Source organism: Dermacentor albipictus, chromosome 3, assembly GCF_038994185.2.
Source record: "Dermacentor albipictus isolate Rhodes 1998 colony chromosome 3, USDA_Dalb.pri_finalv2, whole genome shotgun sequence".
In the NCBI taxonomy this organism is placed as follows: domain Eukaryota; kingdom Metazoa; phylum Arthropoda; class Arachnida; order Ixodida; family Ixodidae; genus Dermacentor; species Dermacentor albipictus.
In genome coordinates, this window is record NC_091823.1 from 4,072,181 (window position 1) to 4,098,340 (window position 26,160).

The 26,160-nt window shown below is 50.5% G+C and overlaps 1 protein-coding gene across 10 annotated transcripts in view; it reads left to right on the forward strand.

The window, feature by feature from the left end:
• LOC139057176 (signal peptide, CUB and EGF-like domain-containing protein 2) overlaps positions 1 to 26,160 on the forward strand; it is a 208,132-nt gene that overhangs the window by 113,229 nt on the left and 68,743 nt on the right. For all 10 annotated transcript variants that reach the window (XR_011512612.1, XM_070534976.1, XM_070534974.1 and 7 more), the window contains 3 exons: positions 4,579 to 4,770; positions 17,233 to 17,451; positions 22,623 to 22,871. Coding sequence is in view for 9 of the 10 variants with exons in the window: in XM_070534976.1 (XP_070391077.1) it covers positions 4,579 to 4,770; positions 17,233 to 17,451; positions 22,623 to 22,871 (660 nt within the window). In the remaining variant the exon portion in view is untranslated. The remainder of the gene's footprint in view (positions 1 to 4,578; positions 4,771 to 17,232; positions 17,452 to 22,622; positions 22,872 to 26,160) is intronic.

The window sequence follows — 26,160 nt, forward strand, 5'->3', positions numbered from 1 at the left end:
CAAGTAAGAGCGAAATCGCTGAACTGCAAAGATGACAGCGAGGCATTCTTGCTCTGTCACCGTGTAATTTCGTTCAGGTTTGCTTAATGAGCGGCTTGCATAAGCAATCACGTGCTGACGGTCGTCATAACGTTGGACCAAGACGGCACCCAAACCAACGCCACTAGCATCTGTGTGGATTTCTGTCGGCGCAGTAGGATTGAAGTGGCGAAGGATAGGTCGGGAGGTCAGCAGGAACTTCAGCTGACGAAATGCAGACTCGCACTCGGGTGTCCACTCAAACCGTGCGTCTTTATGTAGCAGATTTGTCAGAGGATAAGCGACGTCAGCAAAACCAGGAATAAATCGGCGAAAGTAAGCGCAAAGACCCAGAAAACTACGAAGTTGCTTCACTGACTGCGGCGCACTGAATGCCTCAACAGCTGCCGTCTTGAGGGGATCAGGCCGGATACCGTCTTTGTCAACAAGATGACCCAGCACAAGGGTTTGACGGTCACCAAATTTACATTTCTTGGAGTTCAGAACCAGGCCGGCGTTTTTGATGCAGTCAAGGACAATATCGAGGCGCGTATTGTGCTCATTGAATGTGCGCCCGAATATAACAACGTCGTCAAGATAGCACATACAGATGTTCCATTTTAACCCACGCAGAATGGTGTCCATGAACCTTTCAAAGGTTGCTGGAGCATTGCACAACCCAAATGGCATCACATTGAATTCGAATAATCCATCCGGGGTTATGAAGGCTGTTTTCTCTCTGTCTGTCGGGTGTATCGGGATTTGCCAATATCCTGAGCGCAGGTCCACTGAAGAAAAATAAGAGGCCGAATGAAGGCAATCAATTGCATCATCAATCCGGGGAAGCGGGTAGACATCCTTCTTAGTCACGGCGTTTAATCTGCGATAATCGACGCAAAATCTCCAGTTACCGTCTTTCTTTCTGACGAGTATGACCGGAGCTGCCCAAGGACTCGAGGACTCTTGTATTATCCCATTTTTCATCATGTCACTCACTTGTTCCCCGATTATCTTGCGCTCGTTAGGCGACACGCGATAAGGCTTTTGCCTGATCGGGCGCGCAGATCCCGTATCTATAGTATGGCGCGTTCGTGACTCGGGAATCGAGAACGCTTTGTCCGGCTGCGCAAAGTCAAACACTGACAGATGCTTAGAAAGCGTATCCACCAAGGTATGGCGCTCCCTTGTGCTGAGTGACTTGTTTATCATAGACAGAAGCTTTTTGTCTGAGACGTGGCGAAGGTCAGCAGGTTCACACGGCGAGTCTGTTAGTACGGCTACGGACGAAGACGTGTATTCTGTAAAGTATCCGAGTTTCAAGCCGTCTGGAAGCAGGACGGGTTCTGCCGAGCAGTTGGCCGTCCACAAGCCAGCACGCCCGTTGCCGATGGATACCACACAATGAGGGACAAAAACGTTCTTCTTCACACAATTTAGATGCATTGGCTCTACGGAGGCATCGAAACTGTCTCGAACTTCACCGCGACATACAACCGGCACGCACACCGAGGTGGACGCAGGCACAACAGTATCTGCAGACACACAAAGTTCACCTTGACTGCAAGTCTCCTCTAAGAGCTCGCACGAAACATGGCCATCGACGCAAACTTCCCCTGTACGACAATCAACGGTCGCACCACACTGCCGCAAAAAGTCGATGCCCAAAATCACTTCGTGCGTCGATCGGGGAATAACTACAAACTCCGTCGCGAAAACTCCACCAGCGAGGGACACTTCAGCAGTGCACACACAAACAGGGCGCAACGACTCGCCGCTCACTCCACAAAACGTTGCAGCCTGGTCCCACGGAAATACAACTTTGCGCCCCAACCGACCTTTAAAACCGAGGCTCATTACGGATACAGTTGCCCCGGTATCCACTAAAGCCATTGTAGGAACACCATCAACAAGTACATGCACTTTGTTCTTAATCATAGCAACTGCAGGGGGCATTTCTGTCAATAGCACGTGTCGAGCGACCTCACCCCCATCGGCCGCGCTAGCTAGTTTTCCGGTTGTGAAGGCGAGGCTGAGCGGCGCACTGGCGATGGAGATTGACGTAAACGCGGTGCACGAGAAGTTGGCGGTGGCGTCAAACTCCTGTCAGATGCCGGCGAGCGGCTCCGGAAGCTTCTCTGCCAGTAATCGTTGCCAGGAGGGACGCCAGCTGACCAAGAGGTGGTGTATGGCCGTTGAGTTGTCCTCGTAGGAGGTGTGGTCCTTGTTGAGGACCCCGAGCGACGATTCCACGTTGTTGGGCGACGATTGCAAAACCTCGCTATGTGGCCCGCGACACCGCATTGAAAACACACCGGCAGATGCCTCGAATTGCGATGTTCTTCCATGTAGTCGCGCATGTTGCTGTCGACTGCATAGACAGCAGGTGGATGACATTCATCATGGCTAGGCATCGGCCGCTGGGAGGCGTGTGTGTGGCGTGGGCGTTGGTCGTAGTCATGACCTTGATAGCTCATGGTCCCTCTCGTTTGTGGGGTAGACCTATACTCGATGGAGTTCACCGTGGGTTGCCATGATGTCGAAACGGCCGTGTTTCTCATCTCGTGCGGTGAGTACGCGCCAGTGATGCCGGGTGTGCAACGGTACATCTCTTCCTGATGGAGCAACTCTTCGCGAACAATCTGCCGTATAGTGGATGGAAGGTCAACACACGAGCTCGGGTCTACACTTGCCACCGTCGTGACATTAGCCAGGCGACCAAACTTCGGTATTATCCGTCGCATCTTCAGCGTCTCAAAGGTCCTGCAGTGGCGAATGACGTCAGACACGGAATCCAAGCTTTCTTTGCCGATCAAAAAATTGTAGACGTCTTCGGCTATCCCTTTCAACAAATGACCAACTTTGTCCTCTTCAGACATTTGAGAGTTCACTATTTTGCACAGTTTCAGCACTTCTTCGATATAAGTCGTACAGGTCTCGCCGGGAATCTGAGCTCTTTGCGAAAGCGTCTGCTCGGCGCGTTTCTTTTTGGCGCTAGAGTCTCCAAAACACGCTCTGAGCTCCTCTACGAAAAGCTCCCACGAAGTGAGCGTGTCTTCGTGATTCTCATACCAGACGAGTGCAGTGTCGGTAAGGGAAAACACAACATTTGACAACTGTGCGGTCGAGTTCCAACCGTTAGATCGGCTCACCCTTCGGTAGTTTGTGAGCCACTCGTCGACATCTTCTCCGGCTTTTCCTCCGAAAGTGAGTGGCACCCGGTAGTATTGCCACGGAACCCCAGGCGCTGGCCTTGAAGTCGCGTCAGAACCTTCGGGAATCTGGCAGGCGTATTCAGTCATGTCAGGTGATGGTGGCGGAAGTCCGGCAAGTCGACGGCTTCGGCGAAGTTGTAGCAGCGTAGGCTCCGTGGTTACGAGGTGTACCCCGCACCGTCCACCAATTTGTTACAAGCACGGGGAAAAGGGGTTTATTTAGGCGTACGAGAGCAGGAACGGCAGGCTACGAACAACAGGAATGGCCGCTACACAGTCTTCGTTCTCTTCTTCCCCTCTCTTCTTGATCCCCGCGTCCCTTTGACGCGCTTGGACGTAACAATATATATATATATATATATATATATATATATATATATATATATATATATACCAGAAAAAAAGCAGTTCTGGGTCCGGGTAAATATTCACAGTGAAGTAGACGCGCGTATGAAGCGGTTTATTGACGTTTCGGCCGGGGTCCGGCCTTCATCAGAAATCTGATGAAGGCCGGACCCCGGCCGAAACGTCAATAAACCGCTTCATACGCGCGTCTACTTCACTGTGTATATATATATATATATATATATATATATATATATATATATATATATATATATATATATATATATATATATAAAGAACTTGAGTGGTGCTACAAAGTAAACAGAACAAGTATTTAATGTCGACAGTTTCGATCGGTGGACCGATCTTCATCAGGTTTTTTTTTTTTTTTTGTAAACCCTGATGAAGTTCGGTCCACCGATCGCAACTGTCCAAATTAAATACGTGTTCTGTTTACCTTGTAGCACCACTCAAGTTCTTTACGTTTGAAAGGTAGCCTGAAGAATCCCTCTTTGCCTACTATATATATATATATATATATATATATATATATATATATATCTGCTCTCGCGCAATAAACACACAGCTGTTAGCGCTGTGTCGCGTCGTATATATATATATATATATATATATATATATATGTATATATATATGTATATATATATATATATATATATATATATATATATATATATATATATATATATATATATATATATATATATATATATTGGTATGGGCGCACTGGGTATGCTTGACCAGCAGGATGGCTTTCAAAAATGCGGCAATGGCCATCCAGTCGCTGGAGAACAATTTGATACCCCGTTTGAACTGCGCGATAACACATTTTTCTGTGGGAAATCAAAAGCTCACAATTTCCATGGCGCAGCGCTTCCTGCATGCTTTAAATGTGAATAAGAATCATACAAAATTAGACGGCGATTCACGTTCTGCCGGAGCTGAGCTCAGCATGTGATGCCATCTTTTCGCTTTTGTTTGATAGCCGTCACTTGCCCAATGTTCGTCGAGGCGTCCAACAGCGTAACAACGTGCGACCCGCCAGTAGTGGACAGCTCTGCAGCTATCGGAACCAGGTGCAACGTTCGGTGCAACGCGGGCTTTCATCTGGAAGGTTCCAATGTCACCAAGTGCACGATGCAAGGCACCTGGACCCACGGACCGCCGACGTGCGAAGGTGCGTACGCGAAGTATGATGGCTGGGCTACACGATTTGGCTGCCGGTAAGTGGGTGGGTGGATGGATGCACATGGATGGATGGATGGATGGACGGATGTTATGAGCGTCCGCTTGGCCACGGGGTGGTGGCTTGCGCCAACAAGCTCTTGCTATTATACTGCCTAATATCCTACCTAGGTTAAATAAAGACAAAAAACAATAAAATACCCTATGAACTCCCACAACCAAATTTTCGAATCCCCTATTGCAAACTTTGCTTTTGCACGTCTCTTTTTTTTTGTCGTTTCTCTGCTTTTCATCCACCAATCTTCCAATCGCCTCTTACTAATCTCTATTGCCGACATGCTTACTTTTCGACTGCTCTCGCTAAAGTCAAGGGCTTCAAGGAGGCCAGTGGTGCCTAAATCGAACGCTGGGCAGACGTCTTCACATTCTAATGAAACATGCTCCATCGTTTCCCTAGCTTTACCGCAGTAAGCATGCACATGCTTCTTCCTTCTTATATCTCACTCTATAGGTGCGTGTTCTAAGGCATCCAGATCTCGTTTCGAATAGTAATGAGCTTCCCTTTGAGTTATCATAAATTGTTTCTTTCCTGATCGCGTTTTCCCCTCTTACGTAGTTACTCATGGCGGGTTTTTCTTCCATTACCGCCACCCATGAGATTATTTCAGCCTCTCTGACTTTCCGTTTGACTTTCTTTGTTGCTGTGTTGGCCACCCTACAGGCCGCATACTTGTAGGCAAGGTTCCTAGTTCTTTTTCTCTATTGTGAATCAATGTTTTTCCTGCACAGATACCTCAACACTCTCCCAGCCCATTTACTTTCTTCCATATTCCTCAGTCGTTCTTCATAAATAATTTTACTGCGAGCTTCCCTGACTTCAAAACTACTCCAGCCCATATCACCCTGCAGAGCTTCATTTGTACTCTTCCCGTGATCGCCCAATGCGAGGCGTCCCACTGACCTTTTGTTCCGATCGAGTCCTGATCATACCCCTGATTTAAAGCAAACAACCACATTTTCAAAAGTAAGTCCTGCAACCATTACACCTTTCCACATAACCCGGAGCACCTCGTACCTATTGTATCCCCATAGCGCTGTGCTTCATTATGGCTGCATTTCTGTTCCCCTTCACTGTTATTGTTTTTTCCTGTGTTTCCACATATCTATTCCCTTCATTTATCCATATAGTACCAAGATATATATATTCTTCTATCCGAGGTATTTCCTGGCCCTGTATTTCCACTGTCTGTTCACTGCTTTCATTGAATGCCATAACAACTGATTTTCTGACTCTAAATTTCAAACCTAAATTGTTGCCTTCCTGTCCACAGATATTAGTCAGACGTTGCAAATCAATTTGCTTGTTAGCTAGCAACACAATGTAGTCCGCATAAAATAAACCTGGAAGCTACTTCTCCAATACTGCCGTTTGCTTGCTGCAGCACCACCTGTCATGTTAGATATAACTGTTTCCCCCTTTCTGCATGCCCCCGACTATAACAAGGTTATAGTTCTTCTTAGAGTAACGCCGTATTCTCTACAGATATTCAATTTATACATTGAATATGTGCTCATAAAGTTTTGTTTACAAGAGAGTAAAATGTAGTGTTGAAAACTGGAGGAACAAAGCTAGAGAACTTGCGGTATTACTATTAGTGGCAGAAAATATAAAGCCTATAAGAACCATCATTCTTTAAATTAACAGCGAAATAATTTTTCTATACATCATCATCATCATAAAAACTTTATTGTGAGACTGAGGAGTTTGGAGCACGCAGGCCCCTGGGCCCCCGCACGACCCCACTGCACTCAAGCGTTAATGTTGCGTCGCTCCATAACGCTGGCAGCCCGATCAGTAGCCATGGTCTGCACGACCGGGTCTCCAGAGCGCAGCAGGGTCTCCCAGTCCTCCCAGGTCTTCAGGTGCTCGAGGCCCCGCGGGGGAGGATCCGCCGGGCAATGAGAAAGGAGGTGGAGAGCAGAAGCGCGAGGTTCGGGACAGAGTTTACAGGCTGATGTGAGGAAAAGAGGGTGATAGTGAGAAAGAGTCAGAGGAGATGGGAGAGTGCGAGTTTGTAATCGGCGCCAAAGGGTTGCTTGTCGATTGCTAAGGGATTTGTGCGGTGCGGGGTACAGCTGACGCGCCGCCTTGGAGGCATTCGTCAGCTCGTTGAAAGTGTGCGCTTGCTCCTTCGTGAATCCCGGATCGGAGGCCGCAAGAGCCCGGTTTAAAGAACCTCGGGCTAAGAGGTTGGCGGCCTCGTTACCAGGATTCCCGCAGTGCGCGGGCACCCAAATCAGCTCCACATGACGGGGCGGGGGTGCAACGGGCGAGTCCAGTATGCAAAAAGCAGGGACGTGGACTCGGCCTCGTGCGAAATTTAGGATTGCAGTTTTGGAGTCTGATAAAACAGACCGTGCTTCTGTGTTGATAATAGCTAGGGCAATGGCGGCTTCCTCTGCAGCTTCGGGAGAGGTGTCTCGGGGGAGTGTGTGCGTTCCAATCGGAGAGAGAGTGTGATCCACCGCGACAGCGACCGCTTCATCACCCTTGCAGGCTGCGTCTACCCATACGGCGTCCGGTTCCGAGCCGTAGTAACGGTGCAGCGCTGTAGCTCGAGCTCTGCGGCGCTTATCGTGGTGGTCGGGGTGCATGTTACGGGGGAGTGGCTTAATGAGCAGTTCGCGGTGTAAGGGTTTTGGTATGGGGCGTAATGTCGGATCGTTGGCTGGTATCCGGATTCCAAGGGAGTGCAGTATGTACCGGCCAGTGTTGGTTTGTGTGAGACGAAGGTATTGTGCTTGGCGGTGCGCGTCTACAAGTTCCCCGATTGAGTTGTGGAGGCCTAATTGTAAGAGTCGGTCGGTAGGTGTATTTATGGGAAGGTGGAGGGCGACTTTGTATGCCCGGCGAATAAGAGCGTCCATGGCGTCAGTTTCACGGCGAGACAGCTTGAGATAGGGGGTGGAGTAGAGTACACGGCTGAGTACAAAGGCGTGAACAAGTCGGCATAGATCACGCTCCCTCATGCCTCTGTGGTGGCCCGAGACCCGGCGGATAAGGTGCGAGATCGCCCCTACTACCCGCCTGAGTCTCCGGAGTGTAGTCGTGTGCTTCCCATCACTCTGGATATGCATACCAAGTATCCTGAGGGTTTCGACCTCTGGTATCGGTCTACCGTCCAGCTCGATGACGATGGGGGAGCAGGGCAAGTTGCGGTTCTTGGGACGAATACACAGCAGCTCTGACTTCTCTGGGGAACAAGAAAGTCCTACGCTAACTGCATAGTTTTGGGTCAGATTGGCGGCTGCTTGGATGGTGTCCTGTATGGCGCCATCACTGCCATGGGTAGTCCATAGCGTAATGTCGTCCGCGTAGAGAGTGTGTTTCAGGTGAGGAACGGTTGCCAATTGTCGTGCTAGGGGGATGAGTGTGATATTAAATAAGAAAGGTGAGAGGACGGAGCCCTGCGGGGTGCCTACGCTTTTTAGTGAGTATGTGGGGTAGGTGAGCGGGCCGAAATGGGGCCACAGCTCGGCCGTGCGTGCTGTGAGGAATGCCTGAATGTAGGTGTACGTACGTGCGCCCACATTCAGTGGGGAAAGTGCAGTCATGATCGCGTGATGTTCGACGCGATCAAAGGCTTTGGATAAATCCAAAGCCAGGACTGCCTTGGTGTGGCTTGGAATGAGCGGATCGAAGATATCATGGGTGATTTGCAACATGGCGTCTTGTGTGGACAAATGGGGGCGGAATCCCACCATGCTGTGAGGGTATAAGTCATGGTCTGTCATGTGCTGTGCGAGCCTCGCTGATACCACATGCTCGAAAAGCTTTCCGAGACACGAGGTTACCGAGATTGGGCGAAGGTTTTGGAGTGTAAGCGGTTTGTTGGGTTTCGGAATAAAGATTACCTTTGCGTGTCGCCAGGACTGGGGGAGAGTGCCCTCTTTCCAGCACTGGTTGAAGTACTCCGTGATGCGAGTAATCGATTGATTGTCCAGATTACGAAGCGTTGTGTTGGTGACCTGGTCGGGGCCGGGCGCGGAATTGGTGCGGAGAGTAATAAGGGCTGCTCTGACCTCCGCCTCTGTTATGTCGGTGTCGAGTTCGGGGTTCGGCTCTCGTGTGTATGAGGGGAGAGGAGATGGTATGCCAGGTGAAGTGTATGTGTCGCGGAGTGTACCCAAGAGAGCATCGGGGTTGTCCATGTGTGTGTATATGAGCCGGGTGACGTGGTGCTGGGTGGTGTTTTTTGTTTTCGATGGATCGATGAGGTGTCGAAGGAGGTGCCACGCTCTTTTGGTTGTCAGTTTGCCGGCGATGCCGTCGCATACTTGCCCCCAATTTGAGCGGCAGAGCTCCTCCGAATGTAGTTGAATTTGGGATTGTAAAGCGGCTAAGCGTTTCTTTAGTGTTCTGTTATGTTTACCCCGTTTCCACCTTTCTAGGAGGCTGTGGTAGGCCTCCCAGAGGTGGGCGAGTCGGGTGTCTAGTGTCGGGGTGTCTGTGGTGGTTTCAATCAGCTGCGTGTGGTGTTGGATGTCAGTCTGAAGTGAGTCTACCCAGTCGGTGATGTCGGTGATGGGGTTGTCAGGGAGGGTAGTCCGCGCGGTGCGGAGAGCGTCCCAGTTAATGAGTTTGTGTGTCATGTAGGCGTGGCGGGGTGGTTTGAATGGGACAGTGACTTGTATAATGTAATGATCACTGCCCAGTGTGTGTTGTGTTCTCGTCCAGGTCACATCACGGAGGGAGCGGCTGATCACCAGATCCGGACTAGTGTCCATGCTGACACTGTTGCCGATTCGCGTAGGCATCTGAAAGTTGTTGTGGACGGAAAGTTGGAGGTTCTGCATGAGCAGCCAGAGCCTGCGACCTCTGTGTGTGGTTGTTTTATATCCCCAGTCAGTGTGCTGGCTGTTGAAATCCCCACCGATTAGTACGGGGTGCTTCCCTGCTAGGCGGTACAACTCTCGGAGGAGGGAGTCCAACGAGGCCATCGGTTGGGATGGGGGGTGGTAGATATTGGCAATAAAGATGGATGGGAGTGTATGTGTATGATGGATAATTTCAGTGATCACGCAGGGCGTCTCTGACGTGATGTAATGTGTCTTGTGTGTTAAGTTGCGGTGCACAAGTGTGGACGCCCTGGGTCTGTTTGTGGTGTCAGAGTGTGTGGAGTTGTAACTGGGGAGTGTGGCCTGATTGGCGGGATCTTGGAGAAGAAGGACTTGTGGTGTCGGGGAAAGTGTAGGAAGTAGAAGCTGCAGGGGCGCGCGCTTGCCCCGGAAGCCGCGGCAGTTCCAGGTTATGATGTGAAGGGAGTTATTGTTGCCCCGTCCCGCCATATTGGAGCTTAGAGGGATGGATAAGAGGGGCTAGTCTCGCGTCTATTGGGATGTGGGGTTCCATGGCAGTTAGTTGTGCTGTGGGGAGAAGGGGGGTAGAGAGCGGGGGGAGCTGCGTGAGGCGTGCTTCGAGGAGGTTGACCATTTTCTGAAGCATAGATTCCATGCAGCGTTCCAAGTGCGTCTCCACTTTCGTAGTGAGGTCAGTGATGAGAGTATTGAATTTGCTTTCGAGGCGAACCTCAATCTCTTTGAGTTTTTTGTCAAATTGGTCGGAGAGGTCTTTCAATTTGGAGTCGACATCGATCGGCTCGGAGGTGAGGGGTGGGGGAGTGATACGTTGTTTTTTTGAGGGGGGTGATTGAGAGGTAGCGGTGTTGGTTTGTGATAGAGTAGGAGGTGAAGTTGGGGGGGAGTGAGAAAGAGTAGGAGAGGGAAGTGAGCTCTGAGTGAGGACTGTGAGGCGTCTTACCTCCTCCCGCAGGGCCCGGAGCTCCCGTTCGTTGTGGTCCGGAGTTTTTTGGGCGGGGGCAGGCGGCGCTTTTCTTGCACGGTCGGCCCAGGTGAGGTCCTGCTGGGGCTTGTAGCTACGGTCACGTGAAAGGGAGCGCGCAGTGCTTGCACTGCGCGATGACTTTCGCGGGGCTGGCTTCTGCTCCCGGGTTCTTGACTGGCGTCCGGTGGTTGGCTGGGTGCGTGATGGCGGGCGTGCGTACCGGTACTTACACTGAATATTCCCAGTATGATGCTCGTCCCCACAGACAATGCACTTGGGTGTACAGGTTGGGGGTTCCGTTGGCGTGTGCTTGTCACCGCAATTGTGGCAACATCCGCTAGTTGGGACGGGACAGACATCCTGGCGGTGTCCGATACGGCGGCAGTTGTAGCAAGTCTCCATTTTTGGTCGATGAGGAAAGCAAGTGTGAATACCCGCCCAAAAGCGGACAGCCTTTGGCAGGGGGCCGGTGGCGAAAGTGATAATAATGGATCGCTTTTTCCCGAAGGACCGAGCGTCAATAATTGGTAGTTGAGGATTGAAGGGAACAAGTCCTTTCAGGATTTCACCGTGCGACTCATCCTGACTCATCATTGTAGGCCATGTGAATGACGCCCCTCACGGCATCATCGGGCGGAGCGAGGTATGCGGTGACATCAGTTGCGCTCGTGCCGATGCGGATTGACTTCATTTGGGCATAAGCTCGAGCTCGAGCCTCCTCTGGAGTGCTGATCGTCAAGGTATTGTTTGTTGGATGCAGCCGCACCTGGTCCTGAGCGAGCGCTTCCTGCAGGTGGATTTTGGTCGCATCACAGATTGCTGCGAAGAGCGTTCGAGGGGTCTCCTTGGTTATGTCCAAACCGCCGCGTGGTCGGACAACAATCTTGAAGTCTCCCCGCGGGAGCTGCGGGAGAGGCGCGTGTCGCGTACGGAGCGGGCGCTGCGCAGCTGGCGGCGCCGCAGCTCGGGATATCTCGGCGGTTGAACGGCCGTCGCCGCCCTTGGGTTCCGTCTGGGGAGAGTGGCAGGCGCGGGGCGGTGCTGTTTGCGGAGACGCAGGACGGTCTCCCATTCCCCGTTTAGGGCTTCGGCGGGGTCGATGTCAGTGCCGTTTACTTGGTATTCCATGGCTGGGTGGGCTGTGGGGGTCACGGATGCTAGGCCTAAGACAGGCGTAGCCTCAGCGTGCACCAGGCAGACGGAGAAAAGGCCGATAAATCCGACCCGGGCGGGATAATGACACCCAGGCGGGCTCAAAATGGGCGGCTCACCTTCCCGGATACGATGGTGGCTATGTTGAGAGGCTCAAGTCGAAATGACCGGTCGCTGTGGACTTCGAAGGAGGAGCCCATACACAGCGCGTCCGCTCGCAGCGATACCGAAACCACCTCCATTTTTCTATACTCATTCTCACAAGAAGTAACTTGCAGGACTGCCCAACGGATACGAAGAGTACGCAGGAAATATTCTTGCACAGTGGAATATAGTTCCGGGCGTAACTGTCTGATTACTGGTGGGATTAGAAAGATTTAGTTTTGCTTGGCGCACGATACGTTACAGCGATACCCAGATGTTGGGCTTTTGCGCATGCGCGTTTTATACCGCGAATCACTGCGGTAGTTACCGCCTGTAACCGCAATAGCATCCCAACCATATTACGTAGGCAAGTAGCCGCGACCATCCAGCCTAGACCGGTCGCTTTGGTCCGAATTCGCGTTTGTAACTGGCTCTCCGCCCTGGCAGCAATAAATAAATGTTAAAATCCGCCATCATTTAGTCTTATCTCACGCTGAGGGCAAACTATTGCTTATGTTTTCTCGTTATTATTCAGATCAGCTCTGTTTTCATGCTGCCAAGTCTACGTAGGCGGTGCCGAGCCGTAATGGTGGTTCAGTTGAATTGAATTCTCGGGTTTTACCTACCTAAGCCATGGTTTCATTATGAGGCACAGCTTAGTGGGTGACTTGGAATTAATCCTGGTCTTTGACTTCCCACAATGGACGGGACGCCGGCGTTTTTGCATTTCGCCCCCAAGGGAATGGGGTCGCCGCGGCCGCAGTTTGTTCCCGCGACCTCGTGCTTAGTTGCGCAACACCCGGCTAAGCCACCGCGGCGGGTGCTGTAGACGGTTGGATTTACAGTTGCACTAGTGATGCGGTACGCTATAAAAGCCTAAGTGTACACTCTATGGATAATCTACTACTTCGCTCGAGAACGGAGCGTGATAGCAGTGGCAAGAAAACGCCAAATAAATCTTCGAGGGACGACATGCTTCAGAAATCAAAAGCGCTCACGTGGCTCCGGCAATACGCTGAATTGTGTGTTAATACGCCGTGTTATCACGTGTTAACACGTCGTTTCACTTAAGGGAACTTGGCTTGGCTAAATAACACCATTCAGTTGCAATTGCCAAAGCTCTTGGATAGAAAACTACGAAAGCACATACCTATTATTGTAGAAATAATTTTTCACTTTGGAAAACATAAATCGCAGGAACGTCGGTTTGATAAACAAAATAATGCTTTTTCATAGGTAGATGACCGCTCTTGTCATCTACCTCCTGCAAATGCTGACGTACAATCGTTATCACGCTTACCTATCACTGTCTCCAGCATGATTGTAGTCAACGACTGCATCCTTACTGCCGATCGAAAAAAATCTGATAAAAAATATTCCACAACGTTTTCCGCGTTGCCACTGCACGATCCGACACTCTACCGAGTAATCGTTCGATTGCACTGAAAAAAAAACCAGAGAAGTCGAAGTTTCTACGGAAAGGCGAAGCATCGATTGCGATAGCAAATTAGTGGATGGCTATACAAAGTAAAGATATCACAGTTTTCATAAACACTCGCTAAAGACGAAGACGGAAAGAACACATAGGACAGGACTGCCGCTATTTCCAACGGGCGTTTATTTTAAACAACCATCTATTTATGCACAGCGCATCAGGTACATATTGTACTCATTGCCATACAAAAGATTGTGTAAGTCATTTAGTTGATACAAACGATTGTGTGGTTCATGTGCCTAGATACCTGAAAAAGAACACGGTGAAAAATCCTAACTAAAGTATTCTTAGTAGTTTTATGGGCCGTATAAACTTGTAAACATAGGCATACTAACTAAATTGCTAAGCATGGTGTCACGCGCGGAAATGCGCGATGACCGGCAATGCGCGATGACCGCTGGATTGAGAAAGTGCGGCAGCAAAAGCTAGCGAAAGGACCTTCATGCTGCGTTTGCGAAGAGGGACGCGACCTCGTTCTCCTGTGGGTGCCTTCCCACATCGGCAGGAACGAGGAGGCTGACCGGCTCGCGAAGACAGCCCACACTGCGCCAGTCCCCCGGTCGCTCGTGGTGGCGCCGTTCGACGTTGCCTGCCACACCGTGGCCGGCATGTTACGAGCACGACATCCGGACCCCCGCGTCGCCAGTGGCAACCCTACGAAGCTGCTGCCGCGCGTGGGCCTGCACCGCCTTCAAGTTACGGGAAGCCCTTTTTGCCTGCCGATGTGGAGGACCTGGAGCACATACATTTGCGGTGCCGCGCGTAGTACTCTGCTCATCGTGACGCGCTCACGAACGCCTATCGCCGCCTCGGCCTGCCGTGCGAGAGCCCCGAGGCGCTTCTCTTTCCGTCGGCCCTCGGTGATCGGGCGAACCTTCACGGCGCTGCTCCACTACTTGGACGGCGCCGACTTGTACGAGTGGCTGCAGCCACCGCGCCTTCCTTGACGTGCCTTACGACTCGGCTATCTAGCACCTCTATACACTCCTTTCTCCCCCTACTCTTTATATCCCTTTCCCCCGTCCCTACAGCGCTGCTGAGGTGCCTTCGCGCGAGAGGCAGTACCGGCGCTGTGATTAACTCTTCCTTTTCTCTTTTAAAATCACTCATTAGTCTCCTATCCATGGGAGCTAAGCCGCGAAAGCACAGCGCGCGGTGGACGTTGTCCCCGTTGCAGATGACCTTTCAGATACAGAGGCCCGCGCAGGTGGGCGCCACCACCCAGGCCGTCCTGATTAGAAGCCCCGCATACCCACCCCCGCTGCCTTGCGCGCGATCGAAGACGGCTAGCCTCGTCCCTGCTTTCCTCCCTTTCGTGCGTAAGATTGAGCCGCACTCGCCGGCTCACGCTCGCGCACATAGAGCACATGCCGCTTGGCGACGATTTTATCGTCATTGTACTTCATACGGAACCTCACGGTGACGCCGACGGCATAGATGTGCTCGGAGTGTCGATATGATTTTGGCTACCGTTGTCAGTCCCTTTGACACATCTTAGAATGGCCCATCAGACGCTTGGCCCCACGTACGCATTTAGCCGTCATTTTTTAATCAGTAAGGAATCACATAGCAGTGCAAAATCCCGTTTTCTTTCTCGCCTCATCCAAGCCACAGCAACAGTGCCACCGCAGCGCGCCCCCGAAAGCTTCCTCGACGCACGAAAAACCCTCGGGTGCGAGCGCCGTGGTGCGGAGCCAGCCACGCGCACCACCGAACTTACGCTCTCCCCGTCCGAATGGGACGGCCGGAGCAAAACCTGTAGCGCGCGCAAGTATCGAACGCCATGAAAGAATAGTTAGGTATCCCATCATTTGCCACTCGCCACCACATCCCCTCCACACAGCGGCTTGTACTTGGGCGGTGCAATCAAAGGGACTGCGATAGCCTCGGGTGCGGAAAGCGCCCGCACGTGCCTCGGAAAGGAGGGCGCTGTCACTACTATTGTCATAGAAGAGTTCCGTCGTGATGGCCTCCCATTTGTCCACCCACACTTGACGCTTCTCCTTCGAGGCCACGGCAGATTGCCACAGTTCTCGCTCTGCCTCACGCACATGCTCCCGAACCCATTTGATGATCTCACGCCGGGCTCTTCCACTTCCTCCTCAGTTCAAGAGGCCGTATGTTCGCTCCAGGGACTGCACATGCGCCCCCCACTGCATCCGGATGTTTTTGAGATACTGTGAGGGTAACACATTGCCTGACTTTCATCTTCATATCTACATATCATCATCCAATGTACATTTTTCCTCATCTGTATATATCATCATCAGCTTGATCTTCGTGGTCGCAGGGTGCTCGACTGCAATAAAGCGGTTCCTATATATGAGTGGTGAAAGGTGCCTTTCGTTCCCCAAGACCTCTCGCACGTTCTCACTGGAGCTCCGCTCGTGTGGCCGCATAGCACCACCGGCCACGCTCGCTACCGCGAATCCAGGCATGTCCAATGCTGCCACTCCGCTGAAGCCTTCGCCATTCGTCGTGACCATCTACAACCGCCAGCGCGATCCACAGGTCCTTGTTGGTTGTGCTCCGGCAGCAACTGCGCATTTCTTGACTGGGCGCAAAGGAAACTGGCAATTGTGGCTCAATCTCACGCGCCATATATGGATGAAAGCGGGGAGGTAGCGCGGGAGCGACGGGGAGTGGATTCGACTCCGCCAAGTTCGAACTTAGCGCGCACCGTATATGGAAAGGGATCTGCACGCGGCTTGTGCCTTTGTGCGCACTGTGTTCTCGTCGCTCTCGCGTTGAAGCAATAGACCACGCGAAGGTCACTTCGCTCACGGTTGCTGCCGCGTTTGCTCACGCCAGCATTTCGACAGCGAGTATTTGCACTCATCAAGGGAGATGTGTTCATGTTGGATTGTGCGCGCTGACGCCATGCTTGTTAATTCAGTTAATAAGCGAATGTTTCCAAGCTTATACGGCCGATAAGACTACTAACTTCGTATTGCTATGTACGAATTTGCTATCGCAATCGGTACTTCGCTTTCCGCGCGAAACCGACTTTTTATTTAGGCCATGGAGCACCGCGGCAAAGTCTTCCTACCTTCCATTCTTACCAAAGTTCTGCGCGCCTCAAACCCTGTTCACAAGATGACTTCCTGTTATCATCCTCTGACCAACGGATTGACGGAGCGTTTTCGTCATACCTTCTCAAACATGATTGAAATGTACATATGCCCCGGCCACATGAACTGCGATGCGATCCTGCCGTTCGTGGCATTCGGTTATAACACGGCCTCGCAACGTACCACGGGCTTTTTTCCCTTGGTCCTCGTGTATGGCAGCTGACGAAGTTTCGTTCTAGATGTATCGTTCCTTTCGACGCCAACATTCCGAGCAGCTTCTTTCTGACAACAGTTTGTGTCTCGCCGGTAGCAGATCACGTGACCTCCAACGATCGCGGGCAGAGCGCGCACACCATCGCACCAAGGACAACACGGCGATGCCGACGGCACGAACGCGCCTCGAGTTTATAGAAGTTTATTGCATAAAGAAGAAGCAGTGGTAGCATAACAGCAGCATCAGCAAAAGAATAGCCATTATACAAGGTGATTATCAAAGGCTATGCGAGTGGGCATGTTGACAAACCGGGATTGAAAATGCAGGCAGCGTGCAGGGGAAAGCACACGGAAAAACAAGACACGTTACGACGCGCTTCGTACCTTCTCTTGACCATTGTCTATCTTTGTTTACGCGCAAAGATGTACGGTGCTAAGGCCAATGCCGCAAAACATATTTCGATACTTGGCTCTTAACGATCAAGTAGCATGCTTGACAGTAGTTCATCTGTTCGTTTCTTTACTCCGCAACAGGCCTGTCCTGCCCCGCGCTGCAGCATCCGGAGAACGGCAAGGTGCTGCCTGAGCGGTGCCAGAGCACCGGCGCAAACTACCTCAAGTCCAGGTGCTACTTCCACTGCAACCCGGGTTTTAGGCTGCTGGGAAAACGCGTCAACACGTGCGAAGTTAACAAGACATCGGGGTCCGCAAAGACGCTGGACTGGAAGCACCCTGCGGGCACCTGCAAGAAAGGTGGGCCCGCATCGTTGTTTCCCGCTTTCCACTTCGTCCCAACCTTTCGCGCGGGTGTTTCCGACAACCGGCACGTTCGCTTAGGGGCGCCTCCGTGTCGGGTGAAATGAGATGCACAAAAAGGTTTCGTCTTACAGTATCGCACTCGGGTTCCGTTACGCCTTCCAGGACGCAGGTGTCTGTTGTTTTTCTTCCGTAATTGATAATTTATTATCTAAACCTGTGAGATTGTCATGCGTCGTATACCAGGTGTCCCATTTACCTTGGACCAAGATTTTCAAAAGCGCGAGAGCTCTAGAGAAATCGTGCCGACTTCATAGTAGTAGCAGTCGTGTGTACTTACATTCAGTATTTTTTTTTTCATCCAATGTTACCGAACAACGACGGTGACCTTGGAATTGCAGGTTGCTTTCCTGCCGCATATTCCATACCATCGGGCTTCGGAGGCGGGGTTATTGCTGAGTGTTGCGAGCATGGCGTGGTATCGCAACGGATCCGACGATTGTTATTTGCTGCTGGACAGTCTTCAAATTCCCTAGTCGACTCGTCTAGGGAAGATGACGGTATTAAAAACGGAGACTTTTCGAGCAGTGGGAAAGAGGGTACTGGTGTGAACTCGGACGTTTAATGTGCTCCTCCATGGAGTGCGCTTCCCTAACTGGAGCCCTGTAACTAAGCCAATAAACCCTTTTTTTCCTTCATTCCTACAACCTGAAGTAGCCGTCTATGGGCTTGGTGGATTCCTTGGCCTAACGCCACCCTAAGCCGCAACATGGTCCGTGCCGACCAATCTACTGTCGAGGAAAAAGCTTGTCATAGTAGTAGCATAGTAGTAGCCACGCTCGAGGCTGGTTACTACTATGCGCAGGAGCACCACCATCTTGAAACCAGATGTTCCGAAGGTGCGTAAGTGGAACGTTGCAACAGACATCGTTGACGGGGCCCTCGAGGGTGTCGTTGACATGTCGTTGCGTCGTTAGTGCGTTGTCGAAAAACATGGGTCCCATGATGTTGTCATCAAAAATACCGCACCACACATTAAACGACCACTGGTATTGGTGTCATCTTTGTGCCAGTCAGCAGGGATTCCATATCACTCCAGTAGTGTGCGTGTGAAGATTAACCTATGTGTTTCTGGAGAAATTAGTGTTATGTCGGCGTCACCAAGAACTGAGCACATTGGGCACACCGGGACGGTGGCCAGAAGAGAGACGCAGACGGGGACCAAGGTTGATAACTGAGTTATCGAAAACGCGGCGCCTTGAATACATACAGTTTCATACAATAATTACTAGAGGTAACTCTGGCGCTGCAGTCGTTGTACCACCATGGAAATGATGGGAAGTACATGGATTTGTCTGATCTTCGTGCTTGTGGATCCAGACGTTCTTGTGGCTTTCTATATTACGCTATATAAATATTATTGTCGTAAATTTCCGCGCAATCTATACGTTTCGAAGTGCAGAAGACACCGCGAACACGCACAATTGCTATTAATTGCAATGATTGAGCTCGTCCAGGTGCCAAGCGTCTCATGCCACTGGCATGCCTGTGATGTCATAAGGGCGTTTCATTCGCTTGTCGATACATGCGTCCACGGCTTAATGGTTTCAATATCAGGCTACTGTGCTATGTTCCTGTGTTCGAATCCTGCCGTCGGACAATTTTAATGATGTTTATTTAATTATTTATGACCCAGTACATTGTTGAAAATCACTAGCTTACGAAAGTAATAAAGCCGTTTCAAGCCAAAAGGACGAACTTTAAGCAAATCCGTGAACTTCCAATAATTCCCATGCTGCTACAACCACTCTCCCTACAGCTCCCGTAGACACTAGCGCCATAGTTCTCTCTAGTAATTCTTGTAAGAAACTCTATGCTTGGATAGACTCAGCGTCGCTATCACAGCAGCCGCTGAGGGAGAGTAAGTTTCCATTTCGAAACCCTGATGTAACAATTAGCCTCATCCGTCCAAAGCACGCGAGTGAGAAAGTCCGGTTCTTCTTCACATTTTGTGAAATTCCAATTGGCAAAGTCAAGTCTGTTTTCAAAATCTCGGTCTTCAAGTTTTTGATGAAGATGTAGATGGTAAAGGTGCGTATTACCTTTTCTTTTTTAAATCCTCCACACTGATGACCTTGAGGTTCCGCCCTCCGCACTGGCGTCGCGCACACTACCGTGAGGCATAGCAGCAAAGAATGCCAAAACATCCATTTCTTCTTGTTGAACTACCGTCGCAGTCCTGCGTCGTTTTCCTGTGAAGCTACCCGTCTCGCAAAGAACTTCGTACGTTCTAAGTATTGTTGACGGACTAGGGTGTCCTCCCCAATGCCACATCCGGAATAGCTTGGCTGCTGTGATGTTGCATCGAACGCAACCAGTGCTCCGATGAACGTGGACCGAAGCGCATCAAAATGCTTCGGCGTTCTACTGAGCGACCCCCGCGTTGCAAGGTTGCTGCGGCGTCCGAGCTCTCTAGTGACGTCACCGTCCGCCAGGAGATATAAAAGGGTGCGCTGACAAAAAACGGAGCGGGGGAGGGCGGGCTTCTAGGTCAGGGGCTTGGACTGTTGTCTGCATAGAGTTTCCTACAAACATTTTGTAGGAAACTCTAGGGTTGTCTGTTGTGTTCTGCCAACAGCGCGTCCGCCCCGACGCAGTGGCTGTACGGGTTTACAATCGGAACGCTCGCGTCTCCTACTGCAAGCCGACCACCGCTACACAACCAGCTATGACCGCTGGATACATGACAACAGATTTCACAAAACACTGCTTCAATTCATACACAACACAGGCCTCACAGCACACATATAATACACATATACGCTCCAAGAATTATGCCTTAAGGGCAAGTCTTTATCGGAATAAAAAAAAAAGTAACGCTGCAGATGCCTTCTTGTCGCCGCGCGCCGCCCCCAGAGCCAGGATCATCTTAGCCTTCTGATCATTCGTGAACTACATGAATGTCTTCTCGAGGAGCAGGTCAGTGGCATGGTACTGGTCAGATCTCCCCTTAGTATCTACGCACTGACACATCAAGCAAAAATTATTTACGTAAACGACGAGAGTATGTGCTGGCCGTACAGATCCGCCAAAACGCATTAGATGGACAACGCCTGCGCAAGGTTTCTTTCGGTTGCTAAAGGAAACAAAAGGGACATATTGTCTGGGCACGCCTATTTACAGAACGAGATGAGTGCGCAAAATTGCAGTCCCGAGTGAGCCACCACGGTTTGCCGGCTTCGAAACCACTTGTTCTGCGCGCATGTACGGTACGACATATGCTTTTAACTTTTCCGCGCTCCCTACGGCCATTCACTTGTGGAACAATCTTCCTGATAACACCACTTCCGAGTTAGATCAAGAAAAAATTCGTCATCTCCTACACGAACATTTTTCATAATAGCGCTGACAAATCACTTTATCTCGTTTCTTGTACTTGGCAGTGTGCTTCAAACTGCTTGCGGTATTTTTATTTCTATTGATACAGTGCGATCTCCCTCTTATCAATTGGCATTTCATGCTGCGTCAAGTGTTCACTTGTATGCCCAGTATATATATATATATATATATATATATATATATATATATATATATATATATATATATATATATATATATATATATATATATATATATATATATATATATAATTGCTTTTTTGCGTACTTGTCCCATAATATCCCTTGAAGCATTGTATTCCTTGATCTGTCAATTTTTCCTGTATTGTTCTTTCTAGTATTGGTGCCTTATGTTAATTTTACTAGTGTTTTTTCCTTGAGGTATGCCTTTTTGGCATTTTATTACTTTAGTTTTTCCTTTTCGTGTTTTGATCTTTCTAGTAATGTTGAAGAGCCCTGAATTGAGACGCATCCTTTGTACCAGATTTCAGACGGCTGCTTACTCTTATTTTTATGCGTTCAGTTTTGTAACCCCCCTTACACAATGCCCCCATAGGGCCTGTAAGGTATTTTAACCTATATATATATATATATATATATATATATATATATATATATATATATATATATATATATATATATATATATTCGTCGATGCGGTCTTCACCGACGCAGCCCGCTATCGAGACAGGAAGAGTTTCGTGGCAGCAGTTACTAGCCACCGAGGCAACCACCTCACGAGCGTCACCGTGAACACGGCACATGCCGAAGCGGCAGAGGAAGCGGCCATAGCACTGGCCCTCACACAAACCAAAGCTACATACGTGATCTGTGATTCGCAAACGGCAATTCGCAATTTTGCAAATGGGCGCATCTCGCAAGAGGCGTATCAGATACTCCAGCGACATCCCATACACCAGGGAGAGGCCGACGTTGATACCCGAAGGCATTTGCTGTGGATCCCGGCACACACTGGAATGAGCACCCCCAACGAAGCGGCTCACAGCGTTGCTCGAGGCCTGACTCACCGAGCAGCATCGGAGGAAGAGCCCCCGCGGGGTACTGCAAACGTCTGGGCATGGGAGGATCGTATGACCACTTTTCACGACATCACGGCACACTACCAATTACAAAGACGCATATACCCATTCCCTCACGCTATGTTAGACAGGACGCAAGCAGTACACTTCAGACAATTACAAACAGACTCTTACAGAAACCCCAGACTCATGCACGCCATGTATCCAGACATGTACACTACAAACAGATGCACATCGTGTGGCGAGGTTGCCACACTAAATCACATGCTATGGGAGTGTCGGGACCTCACAAACAAGTCGGGCAGTGCCGACCCCTCCGTCTCTTCCACCGCCAGCCTCCAGTCACGCTGGATGACCGCACTGCTCAGCTCTGACCTGACAGAACAACTCTGGGCCGTCCAGCGAGCCGAGGAAGCCGCTTCGAGACAAGGTCTCGGAACCGCGTCCGCGGCGGGTGCCCAGACCCACTAAAAGACGCCGGACTCAAATCTTGCTGATTTGAAATTAAAGTTTACGCGCTCTCGATTCTCTTTAGTAGCGGAGTATAGGTAACGTTAAAAAAGCTGCAAATGTCAGTCTAACTAAAAACTCAAGTTTTCGCTTGACTGAAGCAAAGATAGTGTGCATTAAAAGGTTGCTTGGTGTGAGAACTTCGAAATGCTTATAACACGCATGAAGTACCCTGGTCTATGACTGTGTTTATGATTCTTGTCTCCGTCCTCCCCGCCAGACGCAGGACCTGTTCGCATCACGTGTCCCTCGAGCACTAGACTCGTCCTGCCAGAGGGCCAGAGTTCGATGTACCTTCAACTCCCGGAGCCGGACACCAACGTGGAAGCTAACAACGTCCAATTGTTCATTGACGGCTTCCCAAACGCCTCGGAGCTCGTACCTTATGGAGACGTGCAGGCGACTTACGTGGCTACAAACCCCGAGGACAATTCCACTGCCAAGTGTTCTTTCCAAGTCACGGTGGACGGTAGGCGTGAATCTCGCCATGCTTTCGCACTTTTATCCACACAGTGTGTTTTTTATTGCATTCTTTGGCTCATTGCAGGCACTTTGTGCGAGGTTAATAGATCTAAGGAACCCCCATCCAAATCTTGCATGCAGGCTTTGCTGTCTTGTCACACTTCGGACCTCTGTAAAAGAAAATTTCATGTCCGGCGTCGAATCTCCAACTATGCGCGCAGCAGCCGAATGATTTAGCCACTATGCAACGGTCGTTTTCTTTTCTTTATTTCCAGCTTGACTACAAGTGTAAAAAGGGGCTGGTGATTACAGATCACACTCGCTTTATATGTATTGAAGCATCGAGCGTTGACACTACATCTTCACGACACTACACCGCATCACGTGCTTTCACAACCATTTTCACGAAGTATTCAAGTACACATCAACTTTAACACCACATTGTCGATATGCCAACAAACTACGCCGGTCTGGATGCTGCGCGAGTAAGAAAAATAAAGATAATCTGTAGCAAATCACGTTCAGGTGGCAAAAACCGACTTCTATGTGTATTAAGGGATAGGCCTAGTTTTAAAGTTCTCCAATATAACGAAAAAAATTGGTGTTATTTCAATCAATGAAAACATGTTGAACAGCTTCAGCTTGGTTGCGCAGAAAGTATCTGTTTCCACATGGCACATGGCCCCTTTCCTCTAGCTACATTTAAACAAGCAAGGTTCGGTGTAACGCTTGAAGAAAAAAAGTCGCCGTTTCGTTCTAAAGGCAAAGTATCGATCGCGATAGCTAATTAGCGGACAGCTATACGAAGTAAGGATAGTTTTATTGGCCGTGTAAACTTGTAATCATAGGCATATTAACTAAATGAACAAGCATGGTGTCACGCGCGCACAAGCAAGCATGAACACATCTGACTGGATGACATCGGAAACTCGCTGTCAGAACGCTGGAGCGAGGAAGCGGGGCGGCAGCAGCCAGCAAATGGACCGTCGTGCTGCCGCTCGCATCAACGCAAACTAAGCCACGAAAACACAGTGCGTGGCAGACTCTGGCCCCGTCGTAGACGGCTTTCAAGATACAGCGGCCCGGGCGGGCGGGCGCGGCCGTCCGGGCCGCCCGAAGTAAAACGCGCTTCTACCGGCATACCGGCTCCATGCTGGAGGCCAGTTAGTATAGCCGCGCTAGCTGACGCCACCGTGCTGCAACGCGGCCTGTATCGTAGCCAGCCGGCCGCATACGCCATGTCAGTTGTCAGATTGGTATATATCTGCGAAGCATTTTTATAGCACAGCTCTAGGCACCCGCTCTTGCGGTGAGCGTCGGCGTAACCGAGCGAACGAGCACAACAGCGAAGGATGAAAGAGCGCAGCGGGGAATGTAAGGTGGCGGTAACGAAGAGAGCGCGAAGAGGAGGATATGGCGAAAGCGTGAGAATAAAAGCGTAGTGCCGCGCAAGACGTGTTCTGCGACCATCGCTATGAGATGGCGGCAGAGTACCGCACGTCGTCATTTCATCTTTCTTCAGTCACTGCTTTTCACCGGCTAACAAATGTTGAACGTTATGCCTCGATGCACGACGCGCCGGCATGTATCAAAAGTTTCTGATCCAGTCATAGGCTGAGCCAGTTATAGGCTTTTTGGGTGCACCCCTAATATCCCTGATGTTGAAATAAAGGTATTTGTATCGATGGTTCCATCCGTTGGCTGTTGGCACCAAAGCATTGTGTAATACGATTGTATGCGCGTCGCGAATTGCGTAGTACTTTCTATAAACCATGCAGGCAACAGCGATTACACTGGAACCTACGACGAGTCATGTATGAAAGCCGACGCGCTTCACCCGCAGATCAGATTTCCGACGATCGCCGACTCCGCTCACCTCTATCGTTGTGCTTGAGCGTTACTTGTTTTGCAGCGCACAAGGTCGCCCAATGAAGAGGCAAATTTGTAACTGTAACGTGTTAACCACGGCGTCTCAAAGTACAAGCTGTCACGAGGAAAGAATGCGAGAATGCTCCCCTTACCACCGTGCCACCATGCGGTACTGAACGGTACTACATGGTACTGTATAACCTGACAGCGGTATATTATACTGACCTACGGCGCGGTTGCGCGGATAAGGCGATCTACTTTGGGGGCACAGTCCAGGGGCTCTATTCTGGACATTCCGCAATGTTGTTCGAGGCGTGACGTAGATGCGACGCGTATAAAACGGTGCTGGTGACCCCATTTTGCTTTCGTAACGTGACGCCAACTTGACGCTTTGCCTAATGCCATCTTCGACTGGTCGTTTCTGAGCGCTCTGGTGCGCTCTCGCGAGCGGCGTTGTCTTCGGCTGGTTGAAAGAGGGTGCCCGCCCTGCATTCGGCTGGTTCTTTTCGATTGCTCTCCTCCATCTTCTAACGCTCTGAGGCGCTCCGAGCCCTGTCGTCGGAGCAGTCGTCGAAATTGAAACGTCATCGCAGAGCCGCGTCGCTGCTGTTGGCGATGGCCCACCGTACCCTAGGCAACCTAGGCCACTGCGACGAACGCTCGTCCCGCCGGCGCGTCCGCCGGTCTTCGCGGCAGCGCCGGGACCTTTCGATAAGCGAAACATCGGACGTTGGTAGTAGTCACGTGGTTTAGCATCTGCCATTGCCTCCTGCGAGAGCGAGTCGCTCGTTCGGCTTGCGCGCTCGTCCTCTACCTCTGAGCTCGGGGAACGCCGGATCTGCCCGACTCTGCTTCGGGGGATGGAAGCGACCAGTCGAAGATACCATAAGAAACTGAAATGAAGGCACTGAACCTAAGGTTCTCGGTAAAGCAAAACAGTTTTCATCTGCAGTAAAAATAAAGCATCTGGCTCAAAACGCATGATTATTCTGTCGAAAACGTTTCTCGCTTCCGTCGTCTGCTGCGTACGAGCCGTCGTCAGTCGTCTGCTTCATTAGCATGTCCTCGGGAAATGGAATGAGTGATCGTATGTTGGCGCCAACGCGCTTGTTTTCTTCCTTGAGACAACGTACGCAACCTACTAGTGGTGATGCGCGCTCGTTCTAGGTCCCGTTATTGCTATCTCGGAAACGCGAATGACTCAGCCTGACTCGGCTGACTGAGAAATGCCGAATATCACCGACAGCGTTGCGCGCGCAAGAGATATCTACTTGCGCGACGCAAGCGTGGGCGTTGCTATCTCTTGTTCATTTCGCTGGTTACTCACACCGCGGGAAGAAACTTCAAGGCGCCGCCTTACGCACATTTCTTCTCATAAATTAAAGCGATGCGTTTGTCATAACTTCTGATTGGGCGAAAAGGCATTA